The 17,457-nt window shown below is 42.2% G+C and overlaps 1 protein-coding gene across 6 annotated transcripts in view; it reads right to left on the bottom strand.

The window, feature by feature from the left end:
- Positions 1-17,457, bottom strand: part of PAX3 (paired box 3) — a 118,819-nt gene that overhangs the window by 77,952 nt on the left and 23,410 nt on the right. For 5 of the 6 annotated variants that reach the window (XM_086944849.1, XM_086944848.1, XM_086944847.1 and 2 more), the window contains exon 4: positions 17,134-17,292. The exons of the other annotated variant lie outside the window; for it this stretch is intronic. In XM_086944849.1, coding sequence (XP_086800975.1) covers positions 17,134-17,292 — 159 coding nt within the window. The remainder of the gene's footprint in view (positions 1-17,133; positions 17,293-17,457) is intronic. 6 annotated transcript variants of the gene reach the window in all.

Below are 17,457 nucleotides of genomic sequence, written 5' to 3'. Positions count from 1 at the left end.
TGGATTAAGTAAAGGGTGCGGGCAATAAAAGTTCTGCATAAATTAGATTTCCGAAAGAGATCTATTTTTACAGTAACTATTGTTCTCAATTTAGGATACTTGTCTGAAGATTATAAAGGCATGCCATTTCTCTTGGATTTTCATGAATGCTTTCTGTCAAGTCGAGAGTGCTTAAACTCCCTTCATATGAACAGTGCTCACATGACATGCAGACCAAACGCCCTTGCTGAATCACAGAACAGGAAGTCTTAGTCGTGTCTCTTTTGGAGATGGGAGGTACGGGATTGGTCAAATCTGACCACTTCAATTGCGTAATGGCGTCCTCTGTCCTCAGGTGCAAACTAAATTCTGTTTTTCCACTATGTGGTGAAAATTTCCTTTGAAAGGTGCAGAGGTACAGACATGATCAACTTTATTCCCACAGCATATTTGTTTTAAGAATTCTGTCACATTTTCTTTTGAATGGAGAATATTAGCCCCACTCAAATCTCACCCAGACCTTTCCTGAGAAAACATAGGAAAAATAAAATCTACTAATAGAACACGGATTGCTCCGAGGTAAGGTTGACAAAATCCACTCAGAACAGTCTGGTGGAAGTCTTGTAAAGTTCTTTTTTCACTTTTTCTTCATTTTTCTTGTCAAAGTCTGCACAACATTTACATGGTACATATCACAAGTTATTTTCATAAATGCTTCGTATAGTCACAAGTTCAACTGAAAGGAGACGGGAGTAGCTACACATGGGTGTTTGAAACCAAATATAACAAATGAAACTGCTTGAGTGTGCGGTTCTGTATTTTAGGAAACGTTTGAGAAATGTATTTAAAGAACTAATACAGCACTATATTTGACTTTTTTGGGATTGGTAACGCTTAAATAATGAACAGTTGTATCAACTTCCATAGCATAACTCTTTCGCGTTTTTAGTGGGTTTTTTCAATTTCAAATTTTTTATATTCTTGTGTACTCTTTTTTCGAAAATGAACCCTCAATAGTCCACCACGCCCATACACAGCATTTACTCTTGTTGCGACTATAAATAGTCTGAGAAGATGCAAAGACTCGCATCTCCAACACAAGATAAGGAAATATGTTTCCACGTAGTAGATATGGGTTTAACACGCAAATGCAGAATGAAAGAAAGAAAAACAACTCAATTTCACATGTGCAAGTGAGCCATAAAAATTAGGTATTTCCTGACTCATCAAAGACGAACATCAAACATATAAAATCCGAAACCTATAATTAGTTTACTTTATAACACATCACTTCTTTATGTTAACATTCATATCCATTGCTATACTGTGGTGCAATCACTAAAAGGTCTTCAAATATTACTAACTTGCCTACAGATAGAAAGCATGTGGTCCACCCACTACATTATCTTCTAGGTTAGTGCGTTTTCTTGTGTGTGTGTGTGTGTCTGTGTGTGTGTCTGTGTGTGCGGGTGTGTGTGTGTGTGTGTGCAAACCACTGCCTTTGCAATACTGATAGCCACATCAAGCTGGTGTTAACTATATTCATGCGGATTCTGGTAAGGAAGAGGAAATCTATAAGGTTACGTATTTGAAAAAAGGTATAGAATTTGAAGACGGTAGCATGGCGGCGAGAACTTTCTGTTGTAAACAGGAGAAGGAAGTAGTGTGGAAATAAAACAAAAGCCTGGATGTACAGAGTACTTCTTAAGTATCGGGAGTGAGCAGGAGAAAATCTGAGAAGTTAAATGGAATCCAGAGGTTAAATGGAATCCAGAGGAATACAGTTGGGAAAAGAGAAAGTAGAACCGGTGGCAATGAGGCAACCATAAGAAGAGTAAAAATTAGCACCTTTTTAGTAAGGTCCTGGAACTGAAATCCAGAAGTAAAATAGGAAAGATGTGTGGAATAAGGATGAAGGATGAGTGGTAATAGAAAATAGTAGCAAATGGAGGTTAGGACAGCATGTTCTCTCAAATGTCTGCTTCTGCTTTCATTAGCAATTCTATTACCATCTTTCTGCCACATTCAGTCATGAAAAGGACAACCAAAATGGTGCATCCTGTAATCTGAAACTCCTTAGAAGAGACAATCCAGACATTCAAATGTATAAGTAATGATGGAAAAGATGAATGGGGCATGATGAGGATTACAATCTCCACAAGTGGCAAAATCCTAGCACAAGATGCTTTAAAATGAATGCAGAGACACAGACAAAGAAATATCATATGATGCTGAAGCAACGGGGTGAAGTCAGAAATGTGGCTCCACAGAAACTGTGATGAAGGAAAGAATCAATCTTCCAGCAGAAATGAAAAACAAACAAGCAAATGAATGCAGATCAATAGCCCTACAAAATCTGTGGCTCATCAACAGGCAATGTAGTGTCTGTACGTTTTTCATGCCAAGGCTGGACAAGACTTTCCAAATATCATCAAAACTTCACCGAGCCCCACCAGCACCTTCAATAATTAAAGACAGAGCCACCTACCCTGCTTGAAAAAACTGCATTACTATAGGATATGAGTGTGTAGGCATGAGACTTAGCAGATGTGAAAATAGAGCATATATCAAACATCATAATCTAGTCCTCGAGGGTCATTGCACTCATGAACTACAAAAACCTAGAGACAGATAAAAGACATATAGACTGAGAACTAACTCTGACAATACATGTGATGCACTTGCAATAATAATGATATTGTTGATACTGTTGCAACTTATTTGAGTGTATCATAAGTGTCCTTTCAAATGGATCAATATCATGGCCTACTCAATTCACTTGAATTATTAGTGAGGGTCTCCTAATATCATCATCAAAGCTTTGATATAACCTTGTCATCTTACGTGGCTTTATATGCGCCCAAGATCAGCTTCCTACAACTTTCCAACTATCTATCCAACCAAGTACAAAAGATTTGAAGGGCAAACCCTCTGGTCACATCTTTTTTCTCTTCAACATTGGCTACTATGACCTAGTCAAAACTTAAACCTTGATCTCATTGGCTTGCTCCTTATTAATACCTGAATCTGCCACCACCCCCTCATTCAAACATGCAGGAGAACTGTAAAATTGTACGGGCACCGCCTAAAAGACTCTGATTCAATAGATAAGTGTTCAACATCCAAACTAAATGTCATTATAACACCTGTGACCTTTAGGCCTTGTGTGTATTCTCTTCTTGCAAATCAATACTAAGGGCCCGATTACAAGTCTGGCAGTCCAAGGACCACCAGACTGTTGTGGGCACGGCGGTGGCAGTCTCCCAACCGCCTGATTATGACTTGAGCGGTGGGACCACCGCCGCTAGGAAACCACTGTTCCCTGGAGGTGGTGCGGCAGTCCTGAGGCTGCACAATGCTTGTCGGGATTGCCGTGGTCCCGCCAAGAATATTATGGGTTACCACTCCACCGTTGGTTTACATGCCGGTTCCTCTTCCATGTAAACCCTGGCGGAGGGGAAACAAAGGGGGCCCTACGAGGCCCCCTTGTGCCTCATGCCAATGTGGATGCACACAGGGGGCACAACATGTGCCCCCCTGTGTGCATGCACATCGTTTCCTGTACGGCTTAGACCAGGGGTCTCCATACCGGTCCTGGAGGGCCGGATCCATGCCAGATTTTTAAAATTACTACATGTATCTCAATGGGGATATCCCAAAAATCTGGCATGGATCCGGCCCTCCAGGACCAGTTTGGAGACCCCTGGCTTAGACTTTCGAGTCCATGCCATAAAGTAACTGTTTTTGACGTTCTCATTGAGGTGCCTGTTTTTAAAGGCACTGCTGTGGGAATCTCAGAAATAGCCCACCAGACAAAAGAAAACTCATAATCTGCTGGGTGGCTTCACCACAGGTTTGGGGGTACGGCAGTACTCGGGCGGACCCCTCACCCAGCGACGGCTCGTGGAGGGAGTTACGGTGGGGCAGGAGGGTGGGGAGGGGGAGGGGCAGGGCGGAGGTTGCTAAAAACCGGCATATGGATAATTGCAGGTAAGTAAACAATTTAATTAATAAAACGAATTTCGTAGCTCGCACTGCATTGCATTTTGCGATGCAAGGCGCACTACGAAATTCGTTTTATTAATTAAATTGTTTACTTACCTGCAATTATCCATATGCCGGTTTTTAGCAACCTCCGCCCTGCCCCTCCCCCTCCCCACCCTCCTGCCCCACCGTAACTCCCTCCACGAGCCGTCGCTGCCCTCACCGCACCTCCAAACTCATATTCTGGCCCTAAGGGTTTTTGCTATTTTATCACTGAAAAGTATCGGGAAAGACTGTAGAAATTGAGTTGTTATCCACTCATAATAACCACATGTAGATGTTGCATTACCAAATGTTTCTATCACTGTTGAAGCCATAAATCTGTAGAGAATAGTGGTACTTTCAGACAATCGTGATGCTGCAGTTCCCTTTGCGAGTTATACTATGCTGGACCACTTTTTCTAAAAATACATGTGAGCCGACCTCCAAAACATTCACAGATAAAATTGAAGTCCTTGTTGACATTGTTTTTTTGCGGAAAATTATAACGTTTTGTCTTTTTGATTATATCGGCTCAAAAAGAGAGAACGTAAACATCCTAAATGAATCCAACATACTCCTCATAACCCGACTGAAAACACCTGAACCCAACTATTTACTAGAGAATAGATTTCTTAGCGCTCCACCCCCCCCCCCCCCCCCCTACACACACACACACACCGAAGCTACACCCGTGGTGTGTATATTGAGTGTTAGCTCAGTAGTTTGACCACCTGTTGCATAGAATCGTTCACACAGGCCAAGGGATAAATCATTTTTCATTTTGGGGGCCAATAAAATGAATACCAGAGTCAACTACCGCAAGGCGCGTGCGTTACTTAAATGGTGATAAGGAATACGCACAGATGGCATGAGCACTATTAATAGCCCCGCCCATTTATATACACTCGGATGATACAGATCTTTATGAATCATCCTGTGAAAGTGAAATTCATTCTTTTAATTCCAATTGGGTTTATTGAACTTAAAAGCCCTCTGAAAAAAGCCCTTTGGGTGATAAGCGCTATACGATTGTTGCAATTATTTTTATTATTATAAGAAAAATAGGACTGAGTGTAGCAATGCACATACCACACTGAGTCAGCTACACACACTTGGCATGGGTAAATTGTGTGTGTGGGCTGGGGGTGGGGGGGTATTTCATTCGTAGTCCAGTATGGGGGAGGGATAACAAAATTACGTGACAGCTCGGTTTCAGTTTTCTTTAAACCCCTCCCCCGCTGGGGTGCATAGCCATTAGGAGTTTAACCTGACCAGAGTCCACGGAAATGTGTGGGTAAACTCGCCCCAAACCTCACTGGGCGGGGGAACGGGAGGGGAATTGGGGGGTAGTGTGAAGAACCAGCCCAGCAGGCATGCTAAAACAGCCTCGGGGGCTTCATAAACACCCCAGGGTCTCCGCGTGAATACTGAAGCTCTTCCCGGCAGGGAGCACCCTCGGGCTGTTCCATTTGTGTGTCCCAGTGGTGATTGCAAAGGATGCGTTAGTTGCAGAAATGTCCTGCAGAGTAACACTCACAAGGCTGTGAAGCACCACATATACCAGTTAGAGGTGTCTGGTGAGATGCGAGGCGCTGGATGCAGTATCGCCATGTACTGTGACGCAATTGTAATAGGCTAACAGGGTGGCTGTCTATATTTATTTACATAGCGCCTTACTATTCCTGTCGAGGTGTTGACTTGTGCTGTAACGCACAAGCGGCTAAAAAAGCACCAAATATGCCTCTCGGGTGACTGAGATGCGAAGCGCTTGATGGAGGAGTGTCCCGTGGAGTGATTATGTTACACAGTTGTAAGACTGTGAGGCATGGGACGGCACTGCTGTGACACAAGGGTAAGAGACTGTTGGTGCGAGGGGTGAGACACAAGAATGAGAAGCGGCTTTTAATATGGCCTTTGCGGAAGGCTTAGGGGGCGAGAGGTGAGCTGTGATGCAGCTAGCACTGCTATGGGGATGCGGTGCTTTAATGCCCCGTAATGGGATGCTCTAGTCTAGAAGGAAACTGAGGGAGCGGGCACCATTAAATACACTGTTGGTCTAAGGAGTTACGGCGCTTGGGCACAGTTACCAGAGGCCGTGGTGTTGGGAGAACTATATATACTGCTGGCGTTTGTTATATCTTAACTACATTAAAAAGTACAAGTATGCCTATTTGACAAAGAGAGAAATCAATTTAAATTTCGGGGGAGCGAACAACTTTGTAAGAATTAAGTTATAATTTCAAAGTGTATTTTGGGGCGCGGTTTTCTGACCACTAGGAAGAACGAATCCAAAAATTGGCCGTCCTGGTCCAAAATATGCCCCCAATGACGAGTTAACCTAATAGGGTTGTGACCTTGTCAATGCCGAGTCCTACTGTAAACTTGTTTATAAAACAATTCAATACATTTGTGTGCTTGGTGATCCAGGTGGGATGAGATGAATGGGGTTCGGGGAGAGCAATGCGTTTAAAGAAGGTAGTAAACGAACACCACCGTACCTGTCATAATACTGACCATTTAAACATTTACAGCGAATACACCTGCAAACGGATTTGAGTAACTCTTGTACTCATTTTACAAAATCTCATTGAGAAGAAAGCAAAAAGTGTGTATCTCAATGGCAATCTTGCCAGCAGGGGGCAGATTGAACAGACATTCGTGGCATTGTGACATTTCACCATTGCTTTCAATATAATTGGACTTGTACAATTTAATTAACAGAAAAAATGTGATGAACAAAACCAATAACAACAAACTGAGGTTATCATTATAATGCTGCAATCAAATAGCATTTGTACAGGTCTAATGAAAAAACAGAACATATGTAGACCACTGAGATTAACAAAACTGAAAGAAAAATAGATGTTTCCATCAAGGGTGCAAGGGAAGTTGTTCCTAACAAAATTCTGTTAAGTGAATTGAGCTGTACACCCCGCAATAAAAGGTGCGGCTGATAACACAAGTCTGGTAGCGCGCACCTTCATATTTTCAGACATTATCGTTCGTTTTGCTGTGCATCGTTTTAAGCGAGAGAAACACGTGTCAGGGCTTTCGCTTACATGCAAGATGAGTACATAATTATGAATGGCAAATGGGAAATCAGCACCCAAATATGACAGGGCGAGTTAATACACTTGTAGTTATGATACTAGGTAATTTACGAACCCGTAGTCATGTTTAAGGCCACTACAGGACACCGATAATTTCTCTTTTCTGATTGAATCGACGTTTTCCTGCGTTTAAGCCCTTCGGCGGGGCTCAGCACTAGTTTGGGGAAACTGCTTTGGCCGGACACCCCCTTAGGGGCTCGGGAGGTTAAGAATCAAGAGGATTTCTTCCACGTCAGATAAACTCAAACGGCCCCCGCTTTGATCTCGGCGCTTAAGGAGCAGCAACAATGAAAGGCAACAACAGGGGTAAGAGGCAGCGGCCCCTTTAAGGGCGACAATAGTACCAACAAACAACTCCTTAATCAATGTTGGGCCCGGGACACTCGAAGCGGCCCTTTCAGATTGTAATTCGTGATTGTAAAACAACTGGAGGGGCGAGCGAGCGCTCGAGAGCAGCTATTAAACGCGCAGCTTCATTGCCTTTTTGGTGTCATGTGTAAACTTTGGGGTACGTGAGCGCGAGACCTGGGAGAGCTGTAATCCGAGCAGTGCTTGGGAAGAGCCGCTGCTCATCACAGGGAATACTGGAGAGACAATTAACGGCCAATGATGGATGAAATACAGAAGGGAGCCCTGCTTACTAAAACACACCCATTACAAGTGTAGCCCATAGCTTTCCCTTCTGTTTTGAGCACCTGCTTTTTTTATTGTCAAATTCTTGTTCTGCATTTTTTTCTCTGTGTTACTGGTTTGCTGTAACTGTAATTCTTCAAATAAAGCTTTTAAACTTTTTTTAAAACAGTGTAGCGCCTAGTGCAAACGGTAGTGGTGGCGCTGCCAATATCGCCAACAGCAGCCACCGCAACATAATTGTTATTACTAGCAGTAATAGTAGTGGTATTAGTATCAATATTAGAAGTATTAGTTGTAGCAGTATGACTAATAGTATTGGTATTAGCACTAGAATTATTAATATTACCAGTAGTATTATAATTATTAATATAATTGCCTGTCTGTTATTAATATTATCAGCATTTCTTGTTTTGATATTGTTATCAATAGCGCTACAAATATAGTAAACGCCTTTATTGGAGTTGCTATTAGCGATAGTAGTTGTGGGATAATAATTACCTGTTTTATCAGTATATTAGCTGCAGTTCCTGGTGTTGCTGTTATATAGTATTTTCTGATTTTTTGGTTGCTATTATTGTCGCATACTTGATGTGGTAGTTTTTTTCATTTTGTTGTTTTGTTTTGTGGTGGTAGTTTTCTTGTTATATTTAACTTGTCGTGGTAGGGTTTTAGCGTTCCGCTGGTTGTCGTGCACTTGTTAATATTATTACGATGGTGGTGTTGTAGTTTATTGTTCATTAGGCCACCGACAAAGATAGTAAAAATAATTGTAAACATCTCACAGATGTCTGGTGTGTCGTTCATCTTTGGATTAAACAGAACCAGCTGCTTTCTTTTAGTGAAATATGCGCTGGGGAGCATTTTAATGGCATTTTGCAGCCCCTCGCAGGAGGATGAAAGGCGCTGACCGCGAATTGAGGAGTTTTATGCTCGGTTCCCACCTCCACAGGTTTGCTGGTAGCACGTCCTGGGCTGGAGCGAAATATTGAGCGCGCTTAAACTTGTGCCCTGCCGGGCTCCGTAGGTATCCCAGAGCGACAGCTCCGTCAAATGGAAAGTGACGTTTACAAGGGAGGCTCGCGCTGAACGCAGCGGCCTGAGTTATTGCTCGGTGTTTCACTCCATTTCTCCTTAAATGAACCAGAGAGCACTTTGTAGTTCTGCTCCGTTCCCGCTGCTGTTTTATTGCTCAGCCCGGGGGAGGCGGGCTGCTCTGTCGGCATGAGCTGCCCCACAGCCCCCTCTCCTGCAGATGGATACGCACTGCACTCAGTGCACGCGACGCAACAGTGCAAAGCACTGCGCGCGCGACGCAACGGTCTACGTACTGCGCGCGACGCAACGGTCAAACGCACAGCGCGCGACTGCGGCGACAAACCAACCTACGCGCCACATCAACCTTGAATTCAAAATAGACTGCATCAATGTACGTGGTTACTTTTCATACGCAGCAACTGGCAAATGCTCTTCACCCAAGCCAAGCTGGATACATATAGCTTTAAAAATACATATATTCTACTTTGGAAGTTCCCCCATTTGTACTTCTGAATCCCGTCATTCATTAAGGTTAGAAATGTTTCCCACACTTTGCTGTTGTTTTTATTAGAAGTAATATTAAAGTAGTTGTATAATTGTGGTAGTTTTGATAGTAGTTGAAACAATAGCAGTGGTAGGTGTAGTGATAATCGTAGAAAACGTATACTACTTGTGAGATTGTTGTAGTTGCAGAAGTGATAGTTTTAGCAATAACCTAAACATAGTGGCGCAACAGGCGTCGGTTGGACTAACTAGTCTTGCAAGTTGTATTTGTATTAGTAGCCATAACATTGGTAATAGTTGAAGCAGAATATTTGTTGTCGAAACAGTGATATTATTGACTATAGGGCCTGTAGTAGGAATAGTGAATATAATCAGAATTTTGGTCAAACTAAGGGTAGTAAATGTAGTAGCAATAGTAGGTTTAGTAATAGTGGCAATCCTATATGCAGTGGCAATCACAGTGGTTGCAGTTCACAATACCAGGGCTCTCTGCAGATGGCAATAGCAGCGCTTACATGTGTTGAACAGTTTGATGGGGGAAGTACAACAGTGTGAAGAGTTGAGTGTATATATTCTTAAACATACTATAGCATTTTCCACTGTGATCTGTGGATGGTTATTTTGTTTAGCGCTTTAAAAAAAAGGTCACTACCTCACTGAAAGCATTGCTTGCCTAAATACAACACCACGTATCAAGTGCTTTAAAAACAGCAGTGAATTCTTCCACAAAGAGCATCAAAGGAATGACAGAGAACAGGAAACAACCACTCTAGGGTTAGCTGTTAAGAATCTGCTTTTTAAAAAAGGAAAGAAAACAGTGATGAATGCCATGTATAATTCAATCACAAATGGCTTTCCTTTGGATCACTGATTAAATCAGTATTTAACCAGCGAGTTCCTGATTTAGTTTCCTCAACGTATATCGGTAACCACAAACAAAATATCAAGTTGCCCATCTTCCAGGCTCAAACTATCCTTCAGATCAAACCAAACCACTTCAAAGACAGATCCACAGATCCTTAATTGTGACGTTGTGTCTAAATATTTGAGCAAGGGGCCTGGATCGTGTGCCCAGGGTACAATCATCATTTGCCCACTGCTCTTCGGGATGCATTAAAGGACGCCCAAATATTCCACAATGTGTCTGGGCTGGTTTGTGTGAAGCCCTCTTGGGACCAGATGACATATAATACCTGAAAATGTCCATGAAATGGACGATTAAAAACGTTAAAAAAGAGATATTCCCATCATTGTGTGGTTAAACTGTAATAATTACTACAAAAAACGAAACTGCTGTTTTGAAGCCTTTTTTTAGCTATTATGCAGAAAATCATTGCCAGTGTCAGGTCTGGTATTCTCTCTTTAATTGTATTTTCTGGTGTATCAGCAAGATCAGAACATTTAAAAAGAAGTGGACTCCTATCACCCTTACAAGATTTGATGCGTGTTATTTGATATAAAATAGTTACTGGGCTTGGACATTCCCCTCATATGCGTTTGATTGCATGTATGTTTTAGAAACTGAGTGAAAAAAAAGGATAATTTTGTGTATGAATAACAGGCTACTTTAGGAATGAGTCCCCCAAAAGAATTTCAGTTTAGCGTGGGAATAAAATTTAGAAAACATTAAAAGTTTTGTTTTTGGCATTTAAGAGCTGTAAAGCAGGAGAGGTTGATGTTGTTTTATGGATTCGCCATGGGTCTCATGATGTCTTAATTCAGGCGTATAGGTCATCCGTTATTTTATTTTGTGGTACTTGCATTCCTTCATTTCCTGTGTGGCTACATACCAGTGTGCTAAATTTAGGCTATTCTTGTTCAATCTTTTGCCTTTATTTTAGCTTTCTGCCAACTAAAACTCCCTTCTCTTCAGTAAAAGTTAATGAGGGAACTACATTTCTAATTTGTTTTTAAATGTCTTCTATTTGTTCCCAAATGTAGCACGTATATGAGGGAATGGCACAACTGTTGTCCTTATTTAATGACTACTCTGCTGTTGTATGTGATTTTAAGGTGTACTTATTTTATATATTATGAAAATGTTTTATAATGTTTATTCATGTAATTGTTAAAACAACAAAGATGGGATAACTTTTTTGTTGAGAATAAATTATGAAATAGAAAAACTGTCCAGGCTGTACGTCATAATACAAAGAACAGGACTAAGTAACTATTTACAACTGCCAAGAGGCTACTTGATCTCACTGTTTGACTCTGTCTGGCAACTGGTATGTGTGGGTTCACAGGCAGTTGTTTCATTTCGTTTATACAATATACAAGAGTGGGAAACCGTGCACCCTAAACATGGTAAATATGTGCACTCCTGAAGCAGCCGTTTTTTTGTTTTTTTTGGTAGATCTGATCGTGTAATGCGCCCCACCACCCTCACAACGCAGTCACAAGCAGCAGCGAGTCACCAGCGGTCGAACACGCTTTCTATTACTTTCGTGGCTTTTGTCCGGGGCCTGGAGTGTTTTTCGCCCCTTTTGGTACCGTTAAAAAAATGGGGGCGGTTCCAGAAATTTCTCAAATGTCTGCCCGGGGCTAGAGAGGGCGGTCCTGCTCGGAGATGAAAGTGGAGGGGAATAAAGGATCCCGTTTAATCTGCCTGAGCAGCTTTGAGAGGGGACAGCCTGGGCCTGGCCGCCATCTTAACAGCGCGCATGACTGCGGATGCGTCCATTGTGACGACGGCGGCGCCCGAGGGCCAATTCCACGCTCTGGCCCGGCGGAGGCAGCGCGAACACAGGCGCCCATTGAGCCGGCCGGGCTGCGCGGCAGCCCCTGTGCAGCACTACATGTCACCCGGCGAAGCAACAGAAACATTTAGAAGGGCCGATTCATGTTCAAAGAGCACCAGGGGGAGGGTATTTTGGGAATTAATGGTGCTAATCCCGAATTCTTCAGGGAAGCAGGGGGCTGGCTCCTGCTCACCGTTAAACCCATAGACACCAAGGTTAGCGGGAAGCCCAGTCTGCCACTGATCTGTGAGAGAAAGACTTAACAGTGGGGAAGACATTCTTCAATACAAGCCTCGATTGTGTGGCATTTAAAAGACTGCAACAACACAGAGTCCTCCAAACTCACAGTACCTCTTGACACTCACACCCCTTTAACCAGATGTGTGTTTTGTGTCGTGCAACATCTTATATGTATTTGAGCACTAATTATTTAGGAGTGAGAACATAAATGTCACTGTCACTCAGTGGCCCGTTCGGACCCCTATTAATATTACTATTCAAATAGTGACAAGTTACCTACAAACAGGTCTGTGTGCTAGTAGACGTGGAGATACACGTACCTCTACATACATGCATGGACAAACACCAGCCTACATTTATGTTTTCCTATTGTTGTCACACGTATTTTAACATGTTGTGCAAAGGTCCAATTTTGGCAAAACAAATCCATCCTGCGTACACGTGTTCTAACTAGCAAGAGATATGGTCTGCCGGTCAACATTAGAAAGTTCAGAGGGATGTTTTAAGAATTTGCAACTGACATTTGATTCTTCATTTTTCAGAGTCATGTGCACCAACATTTGGTTCATTGAATGGTGTTTTTTTAATTAATCGCTCACTTGGAAAAGCATATATTTATTCAGTTTAGCTCTAAAAATCCTACCAATTTTCACCTCACTTTTGGGTTGCTGGTCAGTTGTTTCAACTTTGAAATCTATACGTATTTCAACATCTTGCACCTTGCATGAATGCTAGCCAGGGTTAAATGGGCACAGACAACATTGAAACCCATGCCTCAAACAGAATTCCGCATAGCCCCTAAACAGATGCTACAATACTGACCAACCACACTTTCTGATATACCCAGTGAACAGCACTACACCGACCTGCAAAGCAAGGAACCTCAGAGTTGTGCTCGACTCAACCATGAACTTTGACAAGCTCATTAAAGGCAAATGACACTTGCCTCAGTACCAGTTCAATTTGCTGAATCAATTAACCATCCTCCATCCTACTTTGGGATAGTTGAGTAAGCACAGTGCTTTCTAGAGTTGACTACAGAAATGGCTTTCTGTGCCTTGGGATTGCTCAATACTAAATAAGTCTCACACCATACTGCAACAAAATTGTTGTGTACCATATTACCCTTTATAATTTCACGTGCTTGGATCCCTAACCACTCAAGGCCCAAACTCTAGTTATTAATGGCTTTCGTGTACCAAAATAAAACCCTCCTCAAACAGCAAATGCCAGGGAGTCCACTGTAGGTCCAGCAGTGCCCAAATGCATTATACAGTGTTAGGATGTCCAAATAGAACACATTTTACAAAGAATACCATCACAAATCTATTACATAGGGTGTTCTCAAAATATGCCCTGGCGCTGCCCCTCGAGGAACTCTGTTATACATGCCTCAGTCAGTTGCTTGGGGTGAATTTCTTGTTATGCTCTCTATTCTTAGGCCTAGTTTAAAAGATATGCGCAGCTGTGTGTTTTTTCTTTTCAGGAATTGTTACTACTGTGGAACAAAAAGCCACAGGAAAGTGACAAATGAATGTGCATGTATTTTCTTTAAAAAGGAACCACATTTTAGAAGAGATGTTTGTGTGGTGGGAAATTGTCTGCTGCTGTTTTAAAAGTTTAATTCAGACACTTGAAAAGAGTTAACATATGTTGAAGTTAACAAAGTCCAGCTAAAGTAGGAATCAGCTGAGCTATTGAGTAAATGGATAAACTATATGCAACTACATATTAGGCATGTGATACGTCTATTTTATTTAGTTCTGATCCCCAGCAATCCATTTGAAACAACCTAGCTCAGAGCAGGACAGAAATGCAAACATTTGAAATAATCTTTGCTTGATGAAACATGAGTGAGGCTAATTTCAATATAAGACACAGACAATGGAAGCAGCACGTTCTAAGTAACACGCTCCAAGGAAAAAACAACAAAGAAGGCCTCATGATTCTATCAATTACAGCCTTTTGTCTTTAAATAGCCAGCCACATTATTTAGGGTTCAGCTGGCTTCTGTAGAAGCCCAGCACACAAAGGTTTGACAGAGAACTTATTTGTGGCATTTTTTCATCTACTTATAAAGTTACAAAAATGTATCTATTTACTCTTGGATTTAATTTTGCTTTTTGTTGCTTTGTGTTCTCTTTTTTTATTTTATTTTTTGTGTTTTTTGTTGTTGCTGCTGGGGTTCCCTATTGTGTGAAAGGCACAGTAAACAGAGATGACTTTAAGTTGTTTAATCCAGCAGTGTGCTTTCTCCCAGACAGATGATGCTACAGTTTAAACTAATGGGGTTGTCTGGCTCTCTGAAAGGCTCTCAGCATCAGCAGGCTGAAAAAAAAACCGCCAGATACATTCTGTAGGTGAAAACTGCAACTTTTCCACGGTGGAGAGTCCATAAAAGTGTGGAGAAGCGCGCCTTTTGGGGCTCATTGAATAATTCATCCCTCATTGCAGGCCCATAATGTCCTCCCAGGGCCCTTTGTGCAGCTGTTTTCTCTTCTTTTCTCCTTGAATTATAAAAAGCTTGCCTCCTTTTGTTCACATCAAGCTGCTGCTAGCTGAAGCTTTGTCCAGGCAAAGCTAAAGTGTGAGTCTCAATGGACTCCAGCCTCTTTGTTCGCCAAGTTCATCTCCAAGTGTGGATTGTGTAGAGAAGGCCTTCTTTGTAAAAGCTGGAGAAGTTGTACAAATGTTTGACCAGCCCATTTGGGACTTTGTTGAGCCACTGCCTTCCTCTGCAGGCCACTGCTGAGTCTCAGCATTTACCAGCACACTTGGGCCCTCTGGGCGCTGTGGCATTAACACTCGTACACACACCATCCTTCAGGGTTCTAAAAGCTTCAAGGAAATTGTTGGGAGCACTGTTTATCTTTCATGCTAAATGAGCCCTTCTGCTCGTTCCATTTATTTTAATGCAGTTAAGGCCTAAAGTGGAAACTCAAATAAACAACAGCGTTGGGCCACAAATTTACCAGCCTGATGCAAACACATCGAGACATCAGGGTTTGTTTAAACAAGTGTGTGTTTAAGAAAAAGGCAGGCAAGCAATTAAAACCTCTTGCTTCATTTAAGAGCTTACATCTGGCATCTGTGTGTAACCTGTATGCAACTAGTTTTATTCAGCGCTCAGCATTTCATCCTTCCAAGGTCGATAAAGAAAGCACATTCAAGTTGACTAACAGCAATGACTGCTCTTCACACCTCGTAGAAAATTCAACCTGTTGCGACACTAAGCACTATATAAGACAGGTAGCTTTTATTTTGTTTTTCAAAGGGTGGCGAATTAACGGTGGGAAAGTATTTCATGGAGGTTGGGCGTTTATTTGTATTAAATGCAAAGTAAATTCACTGGAGTGTATTCAACAGGTAAGCATGTCTGTCGTGGTTTTATTCCTTTTGCAACACACTGAGTAAGTTAAAGTGTTAATGAACGTAGGTGTATGCAGTTATATGGCAATTACTGGTTCATAAAGATTGAAATGCCATGTTTTAGTCGGTATTTTTGTAGCTGTTTTGGCAAATGGTTAAAATGCACTATATATATATATATATATATATATATATATATATATATATATATATATATATATATATATATATATATATATATATATATACACACACACATATAGTATGTGAAACACTTGCAAAATGTAAATGTATTTAGTATGTTGTTGTCAACTATCATTTGAATTTGTCCAAATCAATGAACTACCACAGTAGATCAAGCAAGCATTTACAATTATCGTAACTGTTAGATCAAAATGTGCGCCACATGAAAACTATTACGTCATTCAATTCGTTTTTGGCGACGAGAGTGTTTTCCATGTTACTCGAACGTGTTTCAAACAAACATTGCAAGAATAAAACGATTGCTGAATCACACAATTGAAAACCAAAACAGAGAATTGTTAGGTAACAAACCTCCCCTGCAGTATGAGTGTCACTGTGATTTTTATGACGGTAGTAGTGAGCAACAGCCTGCACTAAGCACGCAATCAGAACTCCCACCTCTCAATCTCCTCCCCCCACCTCAATGAGGAAGCAGCGGTGCGTTTAACGGGTCTCGAGGAGGGACAGATTTCAATCGGAAGCCCCTTTGATCTTATCTGCTGCGGTTTCACTGCCCTCACACCTCTCTCGGATAGTTTACTGCCCCATAGTAAACACCTAGGGAGGGCAGGACACTTCCGGCACACTTTCTCCAAAAAGGAAGTGGCTGAGAGCGCACGGCCAAGGCTTGGGGAGGGTGGGAAAATCACGTTGGTGTCACAAAGAACTAGTCCCCTCTGGGGTGTCTGTCTAGATTCTGCCCCTGGTCCCTTATCATCTGTGTACACTAAGGGATTTGAGGGCCCTCCTGTAAATAGGGGGCGTTTCCTGACATGCTTTAGCCTATGAATGGTCTGTACATTGTAAACACCGTATACCAGGGTTTACCAATCTAGCTCCTGGAAGGCAGGACCCAATGTACGTTTTTCGATAACCACTTAAAATATATGTACATGCATTGGATCTGCATAGAAACTCATCCACATAGACAAAGGATATCTTGGAAATAAGGACCAGCTCCGCCCATGCTGGACCTATGCTGAACATCCCTGCTCTGTACAACCCAGCTTTTATAGTAATTTGAAATGTCAGTGTTGCCAATTGAACTTGTTTTGTTTTGTTCTGTATTAGCACTGGTTGTGGCAGAGTCTGGCCCTTGATGCGTTTTTCAGGGATATCTGCCTGCAGGGGCCCTCTTCTGACACACATCGCCCCCAACTCCTTGGCACAGAGATGGACGGGCCAGCTTTGACTAGGACATATACAAGTCACCAGATCAGGGTTGGGAGGTGAGGGGAGGGGCCTTACAGTACCTCTTTCTCTAAGGATGCCATCGATGCTGTGCTTGGTCTTCTTCTCGCTCTCTTCCATTTCCTTCCTTTCATTCTCTGCCTCCTCGTCCTCCTCCTCATCATCATCATCATCTTCCCCTCTCCCAAACTTACTTCTCAATATACGACTGATAGAGCTCACTTCAAACAGAGAGAAAGGAGAGGCCGTTATAACACTGACTGGAAACAGGGGAGGGTGGAGGCAGTGTCTCAGGGGTGCCCTAGCAGGGGCTCTGCCCTTCTGTGGCTCCCTCAGCGCAGACACCGCATGCAGAGGCTCCTCCCCCAACTCAACGTCACACAGAG

The sequence above is a fragment of the Lissotriton vulgaris genome, chromosome 11 (genome assembly GCF_964263255.1).
Source record: "Lissotriton vulgaris chromosome 11, aLisVul1.2, whole genome shotgun sequence".
NCBI classification, from domain to species: domain Eukaryota; kingdom Metazoa; phylum Chordata; class Amphibia; order Caudata; family Salamandridae; genus Lissotriton; species Lissotriton vulgaris.
The sequence above is the reverse complement of the archived record's forward strand: the minus strand, read 5'-3'. Positions and strand labels throughout refer to the sequence as shown.